At 39.9% G+C, this 23295-nt stretch overlaps 1 protein-coding gene across 1 annotated transcript in view; it reads left to right on the top strand.

Annotated features, from left to right (window-relative positions):
- The window catches only part of Remo (Remoulade), a 254558-nt gene that overhangs the window by 27620 nt on the left and 203643 nt on the right, over positions 1-23295 (top strand). Inside the window, exons 5-7 of the mRNA XM_067135523.2 lie at positions 4456-4527; positions 4615-4686; positions 20323-20554. Of these exons, the coding sequence (XP_066991624.2) occupies positions 4456-4527; positions 4615-4686; positions 20323-20554 (376 nt within the window). The remainder of the gene's footprint in view (positions 1-4455; positions 4528-4614; positions 4687-20322; positions 20555-23295) is intronic.

The following is a 23295-nucleotide window of genomic DNA, read 5'->3' on the forward strand; positions in this document are numbered from 1 at the left end:
TATTACAATTTATGGTAACTTCTTGTAGTTGTGTTGGTTTTTGGGGCATAATTTCTGTTTTTTCAAATGATATTTTGAGGCCAATTTTATGTGCAATGTTTTGAAGTTCTGGTATCTAGGATTTTGCTTCTTTTATGTCCACTGCTAGTAATGCTGAATCTCCTGCAAAACCCAGGCAATTTGTTTTGATTTTTCGGCCAGTCTTTATTTTTGGGGGACATTTCCTAAACCATTCCCTCATTACCATTTCTAGAGCACAATTAAGTAATAAAGGTGAGAGCCCATCTCCCTGCCATAGTCCAGTTTTAATTTCAAATGACTCTGATGTTTCACCCCTAAACTTCACTTTTGATTTGGTGTTAGTGAGAGTCAATTTTATCATGTTTATTAATTTGGGGTGTAGTCCAAGGTGTCTTAAAATTTTAAACAGAGATTCTCTATGGATGCAATCATAAGCTTTCTTGAAATCTACAAATGTTATCACCATATCTCTGTTTCTTCTCCTGTTATAGTCCATTATCAACTTAAGACTCGATCTGATCAGGACAGCTCCTCCAGCGTCTGAAACCTTCTTGATATTCTCCTAGTTCTTTTTCAAGTTGTTAACTTATCCTATTAAGGATAGATATTGAAAATATTTTGTATGTTATGTCTAGGAGTGAGATTCCCCTGTAGTTATTAAGGTCGGTTTTGTCTCCTTTTTGGTGCATTGGGTGAATGAGGGCTGTTGTCCTGTGTTCTGGTAGTTCTTCTTTAATCCAGATAAAGACAAGTTGTTGATGGAGGGCATATTTCCAGATTTCTGCAAAGGTCTGATCTTCTCCGGTGCTTTGTAGTTTTTTAATTTATTCAGTGCTTGGTAGACTTCCCTAGAAAGCCAAGAATAACGGCCGAGAGGATTCGTCACGCTCACCACACGACACCTCGCAATCTGCAGGTTTTTGGGCTGAGCAGCGGTCGCTTGGTAGGCCAAGGCCCTTCAAGGGCTGTAGTGCCATGGGCTTTGGTTTGGTTTGGTTTGGTTTGGTTTTTGGTAGACTTCCTTTATTGTGGGGGATTGATGTTCTCTAATGGTGTTTTTATTGGAGTGTTGGTGTCCAAATGAAGGAGTTCTGTAGTTTCCTCACAATTTAGAAGCCTTTAATATATCCTCAGAAATCTTATCAATCCCAGCTGCTTTTCTAGCTTTCAACTTTTAATGTAAATTTAAGTAATTTGCCAGTATTGGTAGCCTCCTCTATCTGGATATTATCCTTGGATCCAATTACCCTTAAATACTGCTGACTAAATACTTCTGGCTTTTGTATGTCCTCACATATACACTCCCCTTCTTCATTAATGATCCCTGGAATGTCCTTCCTGGAACCTGTTTCTACTTTAAAGTATCTATACATATCCTTTCATTGCTCCCTGAAATTCATATGGTTGCCAATTATGTTTGCCATCATGTTATGATTAGCTGACTTTTTTCTTAAATTCAGTTTCCTAGTAAGCCCCTTCAATCTCTCCTTACTCCCGTAACAATTCCTAACTCTATTTCTTTCTAATCTGCACTTCTTAATATTTTTATTTCCCCTGTTATAATATAATGGGTCCTTACGCTCCTTACAACTTGTAAAGGTACATATCTGTTTCCACACTCCTCAGCAGTTGCTTCAAACCCATCCCATAGGCTGTTCACTATTTTATTTACCATTTTCCATTGGTCATAATTGTTTTTTTAATAATATTTCTCCGTGCCTCTCATGAACCATATGGTATTGCCTAGCAGTCCTAATGTTATGTCATTCCTTTCTATCACATTATTTTTAACAATAACCAAGGCAGCCTCATGATCACTTATACCATCTGTCACTTCACTTTCATTATAGAGATCTGGTTTTATCAGCACCACATCTAGAATATTCTTCCCTATAGTTGGTTTCATCACTTTCTGATTCACTAACAACAAATAGATGAACATCAAGGTGATTTTAAAAGCACTGCCATGAAACACGTTCAAAATACATGAAAGCATGCCATGAATCAGCTAAGACATATTTGACAAATTAAGTTGAAGGTAAGGCAACATGCCTAATAACAAACCCTAAGGTGAATAGAAGATTCCGTAACACTGTGAGCTAATCCCATTATAAAGAAAGAAGCAAGCAAGAGACATAAGATTTAATATACGGTTATGCTAAGGTTACAAAAACAAAGTTTGTTTTGTCCAAAAAGTTGCGTTACATAGTTCTGAAAAGAGTTACTTTGAGAAACCTGAAATAAACAAGGATGCAGAACTCTCATGTGGAATTCTTATAACATGGCGCGCAGCTGTGAGCTTGCATTTGGGGGATAGCGAGTTCGAACCTCACTGTCAGCAGCCCTGAAGATGGCTTTCCATGGTTTCACATTTTCACAGAAGGCAAATGCTGGGGCTCTACCGTAATTAAGGCCGCTGTGGGTGTAACGTAACACAACTTGTTAAAAAAATAAAGATGAATTCGTACATGAAGCAAAATATACCAAGTTAAAACATGAAAATAAGAAAATTTACGTATCCCGTTGAGCCAGCCAATGCCCCTGTGGAGCAAGTGCTACATGAGAACTTGGCTGTCCCGCACCAGTTCCAAGTAGATAATGATGCACACTGAAGTGACCTTCCAAACGGAAGTGATATTAAAAGCAGAGTTTTTCCAGGCCCTACAAATAAATTCTAAACATTTCTTCTGCCTTTCGCCAGAGAATGAGATGGAAAGGAAGCACGTGCTGTCATTGGGTGTTCTAAAAGTCTCTTTTCAAAATTTTTGTGCACTAAATTCTAAATTTATTTTTCAGATGTTACACTTAGTTCATCCCAGATTTTAATGTTAATTGTGTGTTTGTACATTAGTTTTCATGTCAGTTGTGTGTTTTTACATTTGTTTAGTTGTTAGATGGCGGCTGTGAGCTTGCATCCGGGAGATAGTAGGTTCGAATCTCACTATCGGCAGCCCTGAAAATGGTTTTGCGTGGTTTCCCATTTTCGCACCAGGCAAATGCTGGGGCTGTACCTTAATTAAGGCCACGGCCGCTTCCTTCCAACTCCTAGGCCTTTCCTATCCCATCGTCGCCATAAGACCTATCTGTGTCGGCGCGACGTAAAGCCCCTAGCAAAAAAAAAAAAATTGTTGTTAGATGTATTACATTAAGGCTTAAGATGGCCAGCCAAGGACGAAACTAGTCCCTAGTTTAGTTATGTAATTCAATAATATTGCATAATATAGTATTGAAAAAGGTGGACCATATGACATTAATTTAATAATTATTATTGTGATCACAATTCAGTACGGATCAAAACCATGAAGTTTATATCCTATGACAGATTAGACAGCTGGGCTAACTGGCTCAGACGGATGAGGCACTGGCCTTTTGGCCCCAACTTGGCAGGTTTGATCCTGGCTCAGTCCGTTGCTATTTGGGCGTGCTCAGATATGTCAACCTTGTGTTGGTAGATTTACTGGCACCTAAAAGAACTCCTGTGGGACATAATTCCAGCACCTCGGCATCTCCGAAATCTGTTAGAAGTAATTAGTGGGACGCAAAAATAATAACAATAACATTATTATTAACAGATTAGACGAGATTAACATAAACAGTAAAGTCAAAAATAAATGTAATTGAGTATAAAGAGTACAACAAAGACACAGTGGTTTCGAAAAGAATGTAGAAACAACTAGAGAAAAGCTAAATAAGTTAATGACAAAAGAATGATGTCACTAGAAACATCACAGCGCACGTAACTGGCAACCAATAGAAATCAAACGATCGAAGGTACGAGAAACCAAACTATTCTAAGGCAGAAAAGATGGTTAGTGCCTGAATAACCGAGCAGAAGCACGGATGAAAGACAAATATATTAAATCTAGGTAAAATGTTAAGTGCGAAATGAAACTACCAATAAAGAACACCATCAAAAGAAAGGTACTGTGACCATTGAATTGAATAATACATTCCGTATATAGAAAAAACCAATTAGGTAATAATAATGATAATATTCTCCAACTCGATATTTTTCATGTAAACTTGAACAAAGGCAAGTAGTGTTTGGAGAACTGCTTTGCCAATTCAGCATCATTGAGTTCATTGTAATGCTATTATATTTTGACCATCCTAGCAGAAACTTGCTAACATAACAATCCCAAGAGCAGAGGATTTGAGTATGAGCACTGAGTGTGGTCATATTTTCAGCTCTTTCATCTTGAGAAAGAAGCTATCTTCTCATTTCAATTTCAGAAACGACAATGTTCCAAATGTAAGGAGTGAAAGGCACTGCTTTGGCTTATAGCTATGTTATTCTTTCCATCTTTTCTATGTAATAAAATTTTACAGATAAAATGGCCATTCTCTCCAAAAACCGTAAAAGTAGTTAGTTGGATGTAAATCCAATAGTATTCTTAACATTAATATTATTAAGATCATTATTTCTCGTTTCAGGGATTTGTCAAACAACATGCTGTCTACCCTACAGAATACTGCTTTTATAGGACTTGAGAACTTAGAAAAGTTGTAAGTTATTTTTACTTCTTTGTAATTAAACATTTCTTGTAACACTAATGAGTTGATATTAACCCTATATTTTCTGATTTATTGCAGAAAGCTTAATCAGAATGAAATAAGGAAAATCAAGGAGGGAACATTCGACGAATTGGTGTCTTTGGAACTATTGTAAGTCATAAAGTATACTATTATCTCAGCATTCATAATAATAATAATAATAATATTAAATCTAAGTAAAATGCTAAATGCGAAATGAAACTACCAATAAAGAACATCGTCAAAAGAAAGGTACTGTGACTAATGAATTGAGCAATACATTCCGTATATAGAAAAAACAATTAGGTAATTTGGAACAATTGTAAGTCATAAAGTATACTATTATCTCAGCATTCATTATAATAATAATAATAATAATAGGTAAATTATTATTATTTATTATTCTCGTTTCGGTCTTCTGTGGACCACGCTATTTCAACTGCTTTCTCGTACTATATTTCACATTTGCCCAGTTCTCCCGCATTTTTCTTTGGTGAGCATCCCTCCGTTCTTTGGTCCACTTCTTGCCAGTTTTCATTATTATTATTATTATTATTATTATTATTATTATTATTGATACACACCAAACTTGAAAATGGCAGCTCAAGCTACCAAGAGAAACTGAACCATAATAACAGTAGGATTAACATCACTGCAAAGTGGGACCCACTTCAGGATGCCATAATAGCAGCGGTTCGGGAGATGATCCCTAATAGACCTGAGCGAAACAAGCACACACGGTGGTCCAGCTAATGCAATGAGGCTATAAAGACCAGACGGCTAGCATGGATCAACTGGAACCTACATAAGAATGAAGCCAACCTACAAGCCTTTGTTATCCTCCTCAGGCCGTATGTAGCATATGCTCTACATGTGGTTTTCTTTACTTATAATAATACAAAACAATTTAAAGCAAAAATAATAATGGTAGGGAAGTCAACTCTGAGTCCTGATGTAGCATATATGCTACACGTCATAAAACAACTTAGTGAAACATACTACATTCTTTGGTGAATTTTTTAAATTTATTTGAGAAAGATATAATCCATCGAATGCAAAAACAAGCTCGGGACTGAAGAGGTTAAACAAAGGAAGACCACTTCCAGTGTCATAATAGGGGCAAAGAGGAAGCACAACAAAGAAATGATCAAGCAAGCAGAGGAAGACTTTGGAAGGGACAACTGAAGAGACGTATACAAGGGCCTTAAACAACAGACAGCCTAGTTCGTTCCCCCCTACCTTACATCTCCAGAGAGCAGACGGATCACTGTGCCTCACCGGCAGTGAATGCACTAAGACCTTAGCTGACTACTTCCAAGCACTCCTAATTGCCGAAGAATCTGCCCAGCAACTCCCAGTTAGAGAGCCCACTAATCCAAACACTGAACAAATCCTTCCTCCAACATACGAGGAACTTCCTCCAACATATATAAAACTTCTTAAGGATAACAAAGCCTCTGGGGAAGATGGAATAGTAGCAGAAATGTTGAATCCTCTAGGCACATACACGGAGTGATACGTGATATATAGGCTATTGAGAGGCTCCCGGATGACTGGACTTTAGCCGTTATCAACCCAATCCTCAAGAAGGGGAACAAAACAAACGCCGGCAACTATAGTGGAATATCACTTCTTACGGTCACATACAAAATCTTTTCCAAGGTATTAGAATGGCATGTAACGCGGTAGCTGGACATTGAGTTAGGGGAATACCAAGCAGGGTTCAGAGCATCAAGATCCTGTACTGAACAGATACAAAACCTCAAGACCATCCTCCAATATAGTAAAAAAAAAAGCCAGACAGTGGGTAGTTATGACTCCATGGATAGTACAGTTCTCTTCAAAACCCTAAGGGAACTATAACTCGACAGCAAAATCATTAGGTTGGTGCAAGCCACTCTGTGAAACAACCACTTCCGAAGTCAAGTTTAGAGGACAGCTCTCGAAGAGCTTCCCAATCAAAACAGAGGTAAGGCAAGGAGACGGGGGATCTCGTGCATATTATTCAACTGTGTCCTGGAGAAGACCATCACGGAATGGGTAAGATCCCTACCAGTGAACACCTGGTTAAGAATGGAGATCAAAACAGACAACCTAAGGATCCCATTCTTGGGGTTTGCTGATGACCTCACCTTACTAGCAAATGACATGCAAGATGCTACTATGCAGCTCTAAACACTACACCCAGTAGCGGCTAAAACAGGTCTGCTGACTAACATCGGAAAGACCAAGTTTATTACCAATATCAAAGATGCCCCTAGAACGATGAGAGTTAGTAATACCAATCATATCAAGAGAGCCAAAACTGTGAAGTACCTTGGAAAGTGGATTTCAGAAGACCTTAATGAAACAGTTGCTCTCAAACAGAGGAGAATCAAACTAGACAAGGCATACCATGCCTGTAGAAAAATGTGCGCCTTAAAACATCTATTGATGAATGTCTAACTAAGAAGACCCTACTAAGAGGCCTCGGAAGTTCTTGAGAAAGATAGTAGGCCCAAGGATCTTCTCAGATGGAAGGCGATGGTACAAACCAAACCATGAATTCTACTAACACCAAGAAACCCTCACAGATGCCATCAGAAGAAGACGGCTTGCTTTCTATGGATCCCTGTGGATACAGCAGGTAGAGAAGGATCTCAGAGAACTTAATATTAATCATGTCATACTAACAGAAGTAACTACTGTTCAACTATATATATTTTTTTTGTTAGTGGCTTTACGTCACACCGACACAGATAGGTCTTATGGCGGCAATGGGATAGGAAAGGGTTCGGAGTGGGAAGGAAGCGGCCGTGGCCTTAATTAAGGTACAGCCCCAGCATTTGCCTGGTGTGAAAATGGGAAACCACGGAAAACCATCTTCAGGGCTGCCGACAGTGGGATTCAGACCCACAATCTCCCAGATGCAAGCTCACAGCTGCGCACATAACCGCGTGGCCAACTTGCCCGGTAAGTTCAACTATAAAAAGCCTATCATCCCTTCTAGAAGCAAACCATAATGAGACCAGAAAATGGTCCGAGGAACTCAAGATAGATTTCAGCAAGAAAATGAAAGATTACTGGGCCAACAGAGAAGCTCGAGATATCAAGAAAGCAGCAGCCAAGCCCACCATCAAGAACACCAGAAGCGGCAAACATTGACAACAACACAGCTAAAGTACAAGCACCCTGGTCCTCGGGCAATCCAAACAAACTTAAAAAATGTAATTGATACATTTACAAAATGTTTATATCATCACTCTAGTGGTAAAATTGTGATGAGAAAGGTGGAGGTCAGTAATCCAGGTGGTACGCTGTTCAACCGTGTAACACAGAATCTGGCGTATGCTGATGATGTTGATATGCTTTGTAGAAGATTGAAAGACCTAGAGGAAGGACTGGATAGATTAGAAAAGGAAGGAGGAGAAATGGGCCTAAGAGTGAATAATGCCAAAACTCATTACCTGTTTGCATCTAGGAGGACCATAGTTAGGGTAGACAAGTGCATACAATTGAATGGGATTAACCACGAGAGATGTGAAAAGTTTAAGTATTTAGGAGTGCTGGTGACAAAATATAATGACATGAAAGAGGAAATAAAAGCGAGGATTGCTGCAGGCAATAGGGCTTACTTAGCTCTACTGAAAGTGTTTAGATCATGCAGCCTTGGTAGAAGATTAAAGTTGACAGTCTATCAAACAGTTTTACAACCAGTGGTAACTTATGGTTCTGAAACATGGACAATGACCAAAGCAGATGAAGAACTGTTGAACAGATGGGAGAGAAAAATACTGAGAAAGATTTTTGGCCTAGTGAAGGAAGGGGAATTTTGGTGAATAAGGAAAAACAAGGAATTGGAAGAACTCTATGGACATTCAAGTATCGTAACCGAAATAAAAAGCAACAGATTAAGGTGGTTGGGACATGTGGAGAGAATGCCGGATAATAGGGCTGTCAAGAAGATCTACAAAGGAAATCCAGGTGGTAGAAGATGGAAAGGAAGACCCCGGAAAAGATAGGTGGAGGAGGATTTAAGAAAGATGGGAATAAGAAGATGGAGGAGGCATGCAGAAGATCGTGAAGATTGGGCTAGAATCGTCAGAGAGGCCAAGGCTCTACAAGGGCTGTAGCGCCGAGGAGTAAGTGGTAAAATTACAAAACTACCTATGTAGTTGAAACCTAGAGAAGGTTAATCATCTCTTTATGATCTCTTTACAATAATACACTTAAGAAAATGGAAATTGCAACACCATGAAGGCATTGGTCGTTTGTGTTGATTTTCAAGTTAAAAACGATGCCATGTAGGTATGTAAACGATCAAAGTTTCAGACTCATTGGATTGTTGCTACAGGTCTCCCCACGTGATTGGTCGCAGAGGAATCAACTCCAGTATAGAGACTCGGGTGTAGCATAGTTGACTTGTGGTCTGTGCAGTGAAGTGTTCCCAGTCAAACATGCCTCGACGACAGAGAAGAGCACGCTATCAACAACTGTCGCCGTTTGAGAGGGCTCGGATAATTGGGCTGTGTGAGGCTGGATTATCGTTAAGGACTGTCGCTGCACGTGTTGGCCGACAGGCATCTACGGTACAGCGTGTATGGCAGCTGTGGTCGAATGAAGGTACCCACACTCGTAGACCTGGCACAGGCCCAGCGCAACAGACAACTTTGAGAGAGGATCACCGCATCATTCGGATGGCCCGGATGGAACCTCATGCAACAGCAGCGCAAATTCGAGCAGCTGTGGCACCCCACGTTACACAACAAACAGTTGGTAATTGCCTGCGTGCAGCTGGCTTACGAGCCCGTGTCCCTGCAGAAGGTGTTCCATTCACCCCACAACAGCGACGTGTAAAGCTGGCCTGGTGTCAAGAAAGATCGACGTGGGTCGATGAATCGCATAGGGTCGTCTTTAGTGATGAATCACGCTTCTGTCTTGCCCGCAGTGATCGTCGGAATCGTGTGCGCCAACGCACCGGGGAGAGGGGCCACCCAGATCTTAATGTCGAGAGGCACACAGGGCCAACACCAAGCATCATGGTCTGGGGAGCTATTGGCTTTAATGTGAAATCACAATTAGTGCTTGTTGAGGGCACTATGACTGCTCAACAGTACGTTGATAGGGTACTCAATCCAGTGGTTGTCCCTATGATGGCGAACATTGCTAATGGGATGTTTCAGCAGGACAATGCCCGGGTTCACACTGCACGCATCTCCAGGGAATCTCTCCACGACATCACAACCTTAGATTGGCCCGCCAGATCCCCGGACCTCAGTCCTATTGAGCATGTTTGGGACATGATGGGTTGTCAACTGGCCAACCGTCCTCAGCCACCCACAACTCTGGAACAACTGACCCGTGCAGTCCAGCAAGCATGGGCCCCAATTCCTCAGGAAGTGATCCAGGGCCTTATTGACTCCATGCCTCGACGAATTCATCAATGTGTTGCAGCTCGTGGTGGGCACATCCTGTATTGATTGTTGTCCAAACTTGCAGTCAGAGGGACCTGAAAGTGTAATCATCGAATCACAACCAAACACTCGTCCTGCATGTTCAATTGCAGCAATGTAGCACCACTCGTTCTGGGTGTTGCAATTTCCATTTTCTTCAGTGTAGTATATTAATTCATCCATCAAATCAAATACATTTTGATACAGGACATGTCTTAAAGCTATATGAATAGTATAAAACAAATTGTTACATTAATTTTATATTTTGACCTTATAATTACAGTATTTAATACACTTTATGACCTATTTAGATATTCCCTACAGAATAAAAATGATATGCCAGATAGGCCTTTAACCCGTGAGGGGTCGTGTCCGGTCGTTTCAACCATTTCTGTTTATTTTGATCAATCCTTCCACAAACACTGTTTATTATACTTCTTACCCCTCAGTACCTTTCAATGGACTCGTCCACACTTCTGTCACACCACTGTTATCCCTCTCCACTCCTTCGGTAAGTGACAAGCTGGCTATCCGGTCGTTATTCGCAGACGACTCCTCATGTTACTTGTCTCTGTTCTTTTCAACCATACGCGACTCATGGCGTAGACTTATTTATAATGTAGAAAGTGCACTGTTATTCATTGTTGAGTAGAGGGAGAAGGAGCATTGTCTAGATGTGTATTAAATGAAATTAAACATCATTTTAAAAGTGCAACCTGTGACAATAAAGTTCGGTGAATAGTTCTGTACTATCAACATAGATGAACAATGCGCGAAAGTGACCTTACTGTCCTTTGAAATAGTCTCCTCCCATAACTATGCACTGCTGAGATCGCGGATACATGTCCTGGAAACTTTGCAAGAAGGCTTCCTTTGGGATGGTGTTCAAAAGCTTCGTCACTTTTCGTTGGATGTCAGAAACATCGTCAAATCTCTTTCCTTTCAAAGCGAGTTTGAGTCGTGGGAATAGGAAGAAGTCTGGAGGATTAAGATCTGGCGAGTACGGGGGATGTTCAAGTTGCACCACCCCTTTTTTTTGTCATGAACTGTTTGACGATATTGGCTGTGTGTGGGCGAGCGTTGTCATGGACCAAAAAACCATGAACCTTGTTGTGCGTACTGGGGTCGTACCCTGCCTAGACGTTTCCTGAAACGGGTCAAAATTTCAATGTACCGTGCAGCATTCAACGTTGTTCCCTCAGGTAGAAAGTCCTTGTGGATAATGCCTTGACTATCGAAAAAGGTGATGAGCATCGTTTTGATGCATGACTTTTCGGCTCTGACCTTTTTCCGACGAGGGGATCCCGGAGAACGCCATTCCATGCTCTGCTGTTTTGTTTCAGGGTTGTACCTGAGAAACTGGAAGCCCCTTATTCGGACCTGCGCGTTGGCAGCAGATGTATGATGATCGTCTCCCTGAATAACTGCGACTACTCAAGAATTCGGTCCTGCATCTGTGTTTGGGCAGACCTGTTTAGGATTACCGTTGCCCACCCCACATGGGGAAGACCCTAGCAAAGGTGGACTAAACATTGAAAGCACATCTTTTGCCGGCTGGGCGGCTGCACCCAGCGGGTAACCCGTCATGCGGTCAGAAATAAAAAACCAGGAAAGAGTCGCACTCTAAAAATTGGAATATGGAATGTGAAAACTTTACTTGATGTGTCAGATAATGACAGGCCTGAGAGAAGAACAGCTCTCCATACCCATGAGCTCTCCGGACTCAACATTGATGTTGCTGCTTTGAGTGAAACCAGACTGTCCATGGAAGGCAAAATTACTGAGTTTGGTTCAGGATATACCATCTTCTGGAAAGGGAAGTTGGAGCACGAACGTTGCATTCGTGGTGTGGGATTTGCTGTGAAGACTAAACCGGTTATTGGTCACCAACTTTCTCCCACTGCAATCAGTGGAAGAGCTATGATTCTTCGCATTCCACTCTCAGGAGGTACTTTTATGATGCTCATATCTGCTTATGTAGATGCTGATGATGATGTAAAGGATGAGTTTTACAATCAACTGAGCACAACCATTACCAAGGTACCATCTGCAGATAAAGCTCTTACTCCTTGCCGATTTCAATGCCAGAGTTGGGAGAAATAATCGGCTATGGAAAAATATGATGGGTAAACAAGGAGTTGGCAATTGTAATGCAAATGGGCTATTGCTTTTCGTCTGTGTGCAGAACATGAACTCTTCATCACCAACACTCAGTTTCGACTGCCTAACTGCTTCAAGATCACGTGGATGCATCCTCGATCCAGGCATTGGCACATTCTTAATTATGTCATTACATGGCTGTGTGATAAGGACATACTTATTACCAGAAGAGCAAGAAATATTGATGTTTGTTGGACTGATCACAAACTTCTTATTTGTCAGCACAGGATCTCCATACACCCTAAACCATCTGGGCATCTCCAAATCTTGACTGGAAGAAAGTTTAACATGCTTAAACTTCAGGATGAATTCTTTACCACAGAATTTTAGAATATGATCAATGTACAACTAACAGTTAATCCAGGATCCATCCTCCAACATGAAGAGAGCACATTTTCTAGAACTCAAAATAATGTGCCAAACAAAGATAAGAAAAATTAAGAATACTCTCTGATGCTTGGGACCAGAGGAACTTTTATGCAGGAATAAAAGAGCTGTATGGTCCACCTCGCTCTTCAACAGGTACACTAAAAACTGCCGACAACTCTACCATTTTTACTGCAAGCCATGAAATCCTGGAGCATTAGGAGGAGCATTTCTCCCCGCTGCTAAATCATCCTTTCACTGCTGATGAAGACTTTCTTTGTGATGTGCCTCAACAGCCCGAACAACCATTGACAGCAGTTCCGCCAGCTTACCAAGAATTCAGTGCAGCTCTCAATTGTCTGAAACCCAGAAAGGCACCTGGCCGAGATAACATCCCTCTGGAGTTAATTTAAGCTGGTGGTCAATAACTCAAAACGAAGATTTTCACTCCTATCCCCAAAATTTAGGGAGTCAGAGAAGTACCTAGTGAACTAAAAAACATCACTATCATCACAATCTTCAATGATCGCAGTGTTTGCGGCAAGTATCGCGGTATTTCACTACTATCTATTGTAGGTAAAATTCTCACGAGAATTGTGAATAACTGCCTCCAGGTTATCTCTGAGTGTCCTCCCAGAGTCCCAGTATGGGTTTCAAACTTCCAGAGTCACAACTGATCTGATCTTCTGTGCAAGGCAACTACAGGAAAAACGCAGAGAGCAAGAGAATCCTCCCTTCTTAGTCTTTTATGACCTGGAAAAGGCATTTGACTCTGTTCCAAGACCTGCTGTATGGGCAGTACTGAAACACTTTGGCGGTCCTCAGCGTTTTGTTGATATGGTTCAGGTCGTCCATGATGGCATGATTAGATAGGTTTGTCATCAGAATAGGATCTTGTATGAATTTTCTCTTACTCATGGACTGAAACAGGGGTGTGTGCTTGCTCCAATACTATTTACATTATATTTGGCTGCCATGCTCCATGAATCTTCTACGAACAACCCAGGTGTGGAGGTTAGGTATTGTTTCGATGGAGGGCTTTTCAATCTAGCAAGACTTTGCTCCTGGAGGCTCACCCAGGTTACAAAGGTAACCAAAATGCTGTATGCAGGTGATGCTGGATCACCTACACTCCCACCAGAGGAATTGCAACATTAATTTAACAGCTACAGGAGTGCATGTGATTATTTTGGTCTTACCATTAAAAAGACCAGGGTCCTGGCACCACCTTCACCAGGCGCAACCCTTCCACATTTCAACATCTCCATCTCAGATACTCCACTAGAGCAGGTAGACCACTTTCTGTACTTGGGTAGTAACCCATCTGTGAGCTGTGTCGCATATCTCCAAGGTATTCACCAGCGATAGTTGTTGTACGACACGGAGCATACATAAAATCAAAATCACAATTAAAATAAGAGAATGGAAACGTACTTACCAAACACAGTCTCTAAGGATGTTGCGAGAAAGAGGGAAATACAAACTGGACCCAAAGAGGTCAGGCGGATTAAATTATTAATAGAAAATACTGTCTGGAATAATTAACCCAATTTTCAGGAAAAAATAAACATCTTTAACTAATAATAAATTAATCTAAATTTAAATTTTGAACACAATTCCGTTGACAATTAAAATAATAAAGTGACAAAATTGAAATGATCGATCAATATTTAAGTTGCGTTAAGGTAAAACAAATGTAAATATGTTTTCACACACCAATGTCCCCAAAGGAATAATTAATTACATTGAAATTAAATACATTTTTTACATCATTTGGTACGTAATCAATTAATTAATTAATCAAAAAGAATGAAGTTAGAATAATCTTAATGATTCAAGGATCTTTGAAATACTGTACTTTAGGTTATAAATTGAGTAGAGAACTGTTTCTGTATGACTTCATCCAATGTACTCATAAGAAATGCAAGAATAAGACCCGCGACAAGAAAGCACATATGCAATATCAGAATGAAAGGAAACTTAAGAGACAAAGTTATTACTCCCAAAGTAAATACATTTTTAAAACATCAATCTAATTAAAACCAGAATGACATACAATCAAAAAGAAATCCATGATATGAAACAGTCCAACAACGACTCAATGGTCGAACGTCAAATGTCCATCTGACAACAGAAACACACCCCCTTTTAATGTTTACGAAATGTAGCTGTAGTGACCAGAACACATGATCAAGAACAGAAACATGGCTGCCATATAATAAGCGAGTAGCCACAAGAAACGATTTTCAACTCGTGTTTACATTCGTCTTTGGTGGAATTTATGTAGTTAAATATGATTATTAAATGAAAAGTTATTGATACCAATGATTACTAGACTATTAATTCTAAGGAGAGCCCCGAAAAGTTATTCCTAATAAATCCATACAATTTACATAGGTTTAGTACATATCTCATTTCGCCCTCACACAAGTTCTAAATTATCGAAGTCAAACAATGTTCATAAAACATAATTTTGAGGTACGCAATCCAACAAAATAAAAAAAATAGTCCGAATCATCAGTATGTAGACCACTTGATTCAGCCCCAGGGACCAAGAAATACTGAATGGGTTACTTACAAATTACGTCTATTAAAATACAGAATAATGATGAATAAGTGATTTTGGCATCTTGCCTGATGGCGATTTACTCAGCCTGGCTCGTACATCCTCACCATCTCTTCTCCTTTTTACTTAAATTTCTTAAATTTGCACCATCAACAAGGGTCGATGTTTCTTCTGCGAAGGTCCAAACAGAACAAACGACTCTCAAGTCATTGTCGTTGAACAACAAACTCAACAAATGACGACACAACGAGTAGCGCACCCAAGGCCAGGCAGCGCCACAGTCCAGGCACTTTACAAAGGAAAACTTAAGTGTATCCTCCTAATTCATTTAAAGATAAAAATTTCATTGTTCCGTATTGAAATTATTGATGTTAAAAATTAAATAATTGAAAAGGAGGTTCAACCTATTCAATACTTAAAAGAAAGAAATGCAGTAATCACATTCCTATTTAAATGGGACCGGTTTCGACCTTAGTCCAGGTCATCATTAGCCGTAAAAACATGTACAATGTTTATGAATATTGGAGGTCAGGTCTTTGTGCCTATCAGAGTGTGAAACTGACCTCCAATATTCATAAACATTGTACATGTTTTTACGGCTGATGATGACCTGGACTAAGGTCGAAACCGGTCCCATTTAAATAGGAATGTGATTACTGCATTTCTTTCTTTTAAGTATTGAATAGGTTGAACGTCCTTTTCAATTATTTAATTTTTAACATCCTCCTAATTCAGTACATCATATAATTCCATCATTAGTTGGAGTAATCAAATTCAAACATGTTTCGACTCGTTTGAGCCATCTTCAGTGAAAAGGTGGGGGTTAAAGTAATTTACATAATACAAGCTAAAAATGTGCCAAAAAAACATAATGAATGAACAAATGAAAAACTAAGAGAGACATGACAGAAATAAAAACAGCACAATATACAATATTTACATCATCGTATGGAGCCCACACTTACTTTGGATATGAGCTACCACGCCATCGCCTTAAGTGTAGGAAAAGATTCTTGAGAGTAACCAAAACACTTGCAGGAACAGCGCAGCAAGGAAGAATTCAAGAATGGCGCGCCAGGAGTCAACATACGAGTATCAGTCAATGGATGACCCCAAAAGAGGAACTCCCTCCTGGCCATGTTACAGATTGGGTGAATTGGAGAGCACTGAATAGACTGCGTTCTGGTGTTACGCGGTGCAGGGTCAACCAGAAGAAATGGGGTTTCGAAGTGGACAGTACCTTGTGCGTATGTGGAGAAGAGCAGACCACAGCCCATTTGCTACAATGTAGTTCATGCCTATTCAGTTGCACTACAGAAGACCGGGTTAAAGCGAAGCCAAATGCACTTGATGTTGCAAGGTTTTGGGCTCACATAGTTTAATGTGGCTGCTCATCACTGAAGAATTTATATTATGTTTTATGTCCTCATATTGAATTTAAAACTTATGAATGCTTCTGACACGATATAAATAAATAAATGGAGCAATGAACAACTCGCTGCGATAAAAATTCAGTGAAAAAAGGGGTTAATAAAAAACATAATTGAATCTAAAAATTGTGTTTACCTAAGAAGAAAAGAAATAAAAACAAATGATACAGATAGAAACGAACAATCCAGGCAGGGAGAAACCCACTGATGTTTAGTGCACAACATCAATCGCATGTACTACCAAGAGTCCAGTGGACATAATTACAAATAAGATGAAATGGCTGTAAGGCCAACCAAATATTATCACACATTGAAATGCGTTTTGACACAAATTTCAATCTACGCTTGACAGTCAGACTTACACTGTCCGAAACACGTTATATGCTGTAAATGTGAGCAAGATGCGGAGAAGAAAATTGGTGCTGCCCGTGCAGCATTTGGACAACTATCACACCGGGTGTTCGTGAATAAAGACCTGACCGTGAAGACGAAACTTATGGTGTACCACACTGTTGTCATCACAACATTGCTGTATGGTTTTGAAACTTGGACCCTCCGGTGACATGACTTGAAAATGCTTGAGCACTTCCACCAATGAAAACTTCGATCCATCCTTAGGATCAAAACGGAAGACAATGTCAACAACATTGCTGTTCTTGAGAAAGCGCATGCCAAGAGCATAGAATCGTCCATCATTGGTCATCAGCTTAGATGGATCGGCCATGTCCGCTGGATGAGTGATACCTGATTTCCACGCCAAATCCTGTATGGTGATCTTTGTTCCATCACCAGACCTCATGGAGCCCCCATGAGGCGCTACAAGGACCAGCTTAAGCACAGACAGATCTCAGTCGACAAACAAACCTGGGTCACGCTTGTTCAAGACTGTACAATTTGGCGCCGGACCATCCCTGCTGCTGTCAATCTGTTTGAAGGAGAACGACGCAGGTGTGAAGAGACCAGGAGAGAAGAACAAAAACTCCGTGCAGCACAACCATGGCCTCCTCCAACAATTCTGTGCGATCTGTGTGGGCACTTATTCATGCTAGAATTGGTCTGTTCAACTATCGAATGTACATCCGCAGACGGAAGTGAATTTATTGGAGGAAGTTAATTACTCAGAAACAAGTTAAAACTGATGAAGGCGATAGTCTACATTATATGGTACTGTATTTTCAAAAAAGAAGACTTTTTTCTTGCAATAAACGCATGCTTTTGTATTATCCGTGTTTTCTGATTATCCATGCCATTCACCCCAGTTATTATCGCAGATAATTGAGAGAATACTATATTTATAGAGTTGCTCTATTGCCAGCCCTCTTAACTGATCATAGAATAATTTTAATTGGTGTGCTGGATCTTGTTGAGAGCACCACAGCTCTGCTGGGTAGTTGACTGAATCATTGTATTTCTTGGCTACATTTCCTTCAAACCACTATTTACCAGTTGATGAGATCTATGGATCCTTCAACAATTTAAGTGTTTGGGATTGGCTGATGGAGTAAATTCAAAATCTTATCCGAAGTATGTAGCTTCACCAATTTTCCCTTGAATTATTCCAGTTCAGTTACACACTGCCAGTTTCATCATTAATACTATAGAAATGTCCTCTGTTTAAGCAGACTACTGAATGCTGTCACTGTGAGCCCCAAGATTATTTTGGTCATTTGCTTCGAAGCAGTCTTGTCTTTGGTGACCATTTCTCTTTGACAACATTGGTGTTCAAGATTGGTTGGTGGAGAAATTTATTAACCAAGACTTCTAGGTAGCATTCTTTTGCTTTCTTGCAGCTGTCCCCAGATTTCCCATTTTGTTGTTGATACCACTGAAACATTCACCGTTTTCTTCTTGTTGATGTCTTATTTGAAGAGTTGGTACATGCCGTGCTCATCTCTCTTATAGGTCTGTGCTTCAAACTTCTTTTGTAACAATATGACTGTGTCACACATGTGGACTTGGTCCTATTTAACATCCAGATACCCTTTCTGATGCCAACCCTATGTGGGTGGCATGTATTCATTATTGTTTCTCTAGTGGTTGGTAGTTTGATATGTGTATATGAAGAGGAGTGTGTTGTGACAAATACAAACAACCATTCCCTGAGTCAGAGAAATTAAGTATACATGATTTAAATACCTGACCCAGCCAGAATCAAACCTGTGACCCTTTGAACCGAAAGCCTCAACACTGACTGTTCAGCCAAAGAGGCAGACTCGCACTGTTCTACACATCATTAAACCACACTTTACAAAGTTACTTTGAAATATTGTAACTAGTTTATATTAGTTTTCATGATGTTCCAATAAAACATATGCACACAAACACATCTGTGATGGCTGAGCCACTCAGGAAATATTGTTTGACTAGGACTATACTTGCACTGGGACTGTTCTAGCTCCCTCACAGTGCCCTCCTCTGTAGTTACTATTAGGAATTTCATTGTGAGCATAAATTTATTTAACCTTTAGCACTCACGCGGTGGGCCATGCCCGAGAATGAGAATATCCCACATAGATCCTATGTTGGGCAATGCCCGACATGATTTTCTTCCCTATATAACTCCTTTGTCAGGTTACACACACATGAATTACAGATACAGTAAGCTACTGCCATCTTTCGACAACAATTTGAAGCCATGTATAGCTATAATCTCTTTGAAATCGGGCTTTGTGGGCATTCTTTGAAGTCCATGCAAATTTGTAAATAGACGTTGTTTAACAACATGGCATCATTCGAGCAGCATGAGAAAAGAATAGCCAGACTTTTAGATGAAAGTGATGTTGGTTTCAGCAGTAGTGAGAGTGATTTTCAATTAAGTGGTAAGGAAGATATTGCGGAACTAGATTGTGTTGGTGACTTGAGCGCTGAAGATCCCGATAATGAGAAAAGTATTCTAAATGGCAGTGCTGGTACCTTTACTGATGGCTGGAGGGAATACCGTGATATGGACTTGGACTTCAAAAGAACCCCATTCACAGTTACGTCAGGTTATATGCCACCGCAAGAGACTAAACCTAAAAGTGAACTTGACTTTTTCAGTTATTCATGACTGACAAGTTATTGTTGGAAATTGTGTGCAAGACTAACCGCTATGCCAGTGTAAACATTCAAAAGATTATGGCCCTCAGACGTGAGTCTACTTGGAGGTCATGATTAGATGTTACTGTTCCTGAATTCAAAGCATTCTTAGGCATAATCCTAAATATGGCAGTGAGCAGTAAGCCTGAATTACAAGACTATTTTTCAGAAGATTGGTTAGAATACTGTCCCCAGAAGATGTTTATGCAAATATTCTGGATGTTACATGTTTATTCACCACCTGTAGGGAAACCGCAGGGAGTTAAAAATGCTGAACATTGGACCTGAATATTGTATTATATTTATTTTGTGTTTGCTTTATTTGATTTTTATAAATATGCTGTCGATATATTTGTGCTGTCTCTTATCCCTCTGCAAGCAGATTCTTAAATGGATCTGAAGTGGTAGGAGTGTTCAGAAAAAAAGGAGGGCTAAGGGTTAAAGTCAATATGATTGTTATTAATAAAAGTGAAGAAAATATATTTTTTTGCACATTATTTGCATTTGTACCAGTTACATCCAAATTAAACTAATTTGTACATTTTTTGACTTGAGGTGGTATGAATGTCAATGGCAACCTAACCTCTATCCCTCACTTCACTGTATATAGTGTTGTATTCGTCATATGCTAAAAATGAAATAAACTTCACTGTGTCTCAAGTTCTCCTGCATTCAGAGTAGCTTTTCAGTCAGTTGAGTTCATAATCAATATTGCTGGTATTTTGTCTAATTCTAGGGATCTCTCTGGTAATCCTCTGCATTGTAACTGTGAACTTGGTTGGTTACTCATCTGGGCTCAGAACTCTTCTGTGAAGATGAATCCCCCTCCTAAGTGTGGTTCACCAGCTGAACTTCGTGGGCAACTTCTACGCAAACTCCATCCAGACAAAGACATGATCTGTGGTATGACTCCATTCCTCTCAGGGCCTATGCCTCTATCTCTGGAACTACAGCCATCTCACAACCAGGTATGTCACAGTAAGTGAAGAGGTTGAGGTATACATGTTACATAAAACATGTATGACTTGAGTCTAAGTATATCCTTGGTAAAATTAAAAGACAAGCACACACATACAGAAATTAACAATGTACGGAAAATATAAAAATTACTCCAACTTATCAACAACTTTTGACAGTAAAATCTTTAAAATAATTTCATTATTACGTACAGCTGTCATCCTGATTCATCCTTCTCATCCATATTTTTTCTCTTACCACAGTTCTTGGCACTCAAATTAGTGATAAGAAATTATATACCACCACCTTTCTTACCATGCCCGCCAATATTCTGATGGTGAAGATCTTTTTCACCAGCAGGACTCGAATTGGCTAACTGCAGTATCAGACCATAGAGACATGATGCCTTAACGATCATTGCCACCAGGTAGGTTCATTAAGGAATGAAATGTACCATCATTGTTAATGAATAAGGTCAAAATGGTGAATGAACACTGCCAAAGTAGCCCGGCTGGTGGCCATGGTCGTTAAAGCATCAAGTTTGCATGGTCTGACACCATGGTTTGCTGGTTTGAGTACCGTTGGTGAAAAAGAATTTCACCATCAGAATATGGGCCAGCAGGTAAGGAGAGATGTTGGTTTACTATTTCTAATCACTAGATTTCTTGAGAAATTCTGAGTTCAATTTCAAACCTTTCCTCAGTGTTCATATGGAGTGAGGGCATGTGACATTGTTGATGGTGATTTGTCTGTTGGATGGTGACATAAAGCCTTGAGCAGACACCTTGGTGTTATTCGACAGGAGTAGGCTATGTACCGACACTGGGTTTCAATCGTAAATTCATCAACTGTAAGGGATAATGAAATATTCCTATCTTGTTGAATTATTTCTGTCTTTCTATACAGTAGAAGTCTGCTATAGCAAGTACGGCATATAACGAGAACTCCGTTATAGCGACAACTTTTTTCTGTCCCTTCAAAATTCCTATATTAAACTGTGTATCGTCCTTCGGTTACAGCGAGCACCCTATCACTGGCGTATCCGTTATTACGAGCAATTAAGCTCACGCGATTTTTTTTTTTCCGTTACCGATATTTATGCACCGCAGCGATGATACTGCATGTGCCGGGCTGAGTGGCTCAGACGGTTAAGGCACTGGCCTTCTAACCCCAACTTGGCAGGTTCGATCCTGGCTCAGTCCGGTGGTATTTGAAGGTGCTCAAATACGACAGCCTCGTCACGTAAAAGAACTCCTGCGGGACGAAATTCCGGCACCTCGGGGTCTCCGAAGACCTTAAAAAGTAGTTAGTGGGACGTAAAACAAATAACATTATTATTATTATTATTATTATAATACTGCATGCGATCGATTACCTTCGGCATCCTTTCCTCGCTATGTGCACTAGCGATTTCTCTCGTCGACATTCGAAGGCGATGTCGGAGTCGATTAGTAATATCTGTCGACAGCTGTTCTGTAAAGAAAATTCGAAATAAAAGAGAACATATTTTCGAAATGAATGCGTAAATAACGTGTCCGATAACAGTCATTAACTCGTTAAAAATTAAGGCTGACTAAACGACCACTTAATTTTGAAGCGACATACTGCAGTTAAGTAGGAATGGGATACACCTCGAGATATGGCAGAGTGCTTAATTGATTTCAGAGGTTAGTTTATATTTTGTCGTGTCTGGTTAAATTACGGAAAGGCTATTATGAAAATTTATAGCGAGAAAGGTTTAATTTCTCTACTGGCGCTTGAAGTATGTTTTCATCATATGTTAGTACGGTTAAGTTAGGATACGTGACGCTGCTTGAATAAGAAAACTGAAACGTTTGCAACAAAATGCAATCGATCATCTTTCGGTACGGTATAGTTTTCTCACTTTGTGCATTTGCGAGCTCTCTCGTTGACATTCAAAGGCGATGTTGGAGTTGATTAGTAATACCCATCGACTGCTGTTCTCTACAGAAAATTCGAAATGAAAGAAGATAACACGTTTTCGTAATAAATGCATAAATAACGTGGCCGATAGCAGTTGTTAACTCGTTAAAAATAAAGCCTGAAGTAAACGATATCTTAATATTAATGTTATATACGGAAATTAAGTAAGAATGTGATACACCTCAAGATATGGCAGAGTACATCACTGATTTCAGAGGATATTTCATATCTTCTCGCGTCTAGTTACGGCTATTTACATGCATTTCAAATACGTTTTCATGATAGGCTACATATACGGTTAGGTTAGGTGACGCTGTTTGAAGAAGAAAGCTGAGGTGTTTGCCACAGAAATCTCTGGAGTGATGCCGTATTTCTCCGAATCCAAGACTTTTTTTTCTCAGAATCTCATGCGAAAACTCAAGGGTTGTTGCATTCGCGGCCTAACATGGATCCCACTGGCAACTACCGCGGTAACCACGCTGCTTCTTTTCACACGCGCACAGAACTCGTTGACAATAAACAACGGCCTCTTTACTACACATCGCTAGCTGCGACAGCCGTTGTACAGTGCCTGTGTGTTTCTCAAATCTGCAGAATAGTATTGAAACACTCAACCCTTCGAATTCTTAGAAAAGCCATGGCTACTCAGTGGCAGAGTCATAACGCGTCTATTGTACTTGACGCTTAGTAAAATTAAGGTTTATAGACAGCAGGATTATTTTCGTGATGGATAGTCGTATTGTAAAGATATGTGGAAAAGGTATTGCCGGCAAATTTTCAATGGGTTCTAGTCGATATTATGATGCTA

This window comes from Anabrus simplex, chromosome 1, assembly GCF_040414725.1.
Source record: "Anabrus simplex isolate iqAnaSimp1 chromosome 1, ASM4041472v1, whole genome shotgun sequence".
Taxonomy (NCBI): Eukaryota; Metazoa; Arthropoda; class Insecta; order Orthoptera; family Tettigoniidae; genus Anabrus; species Anabrus simplex.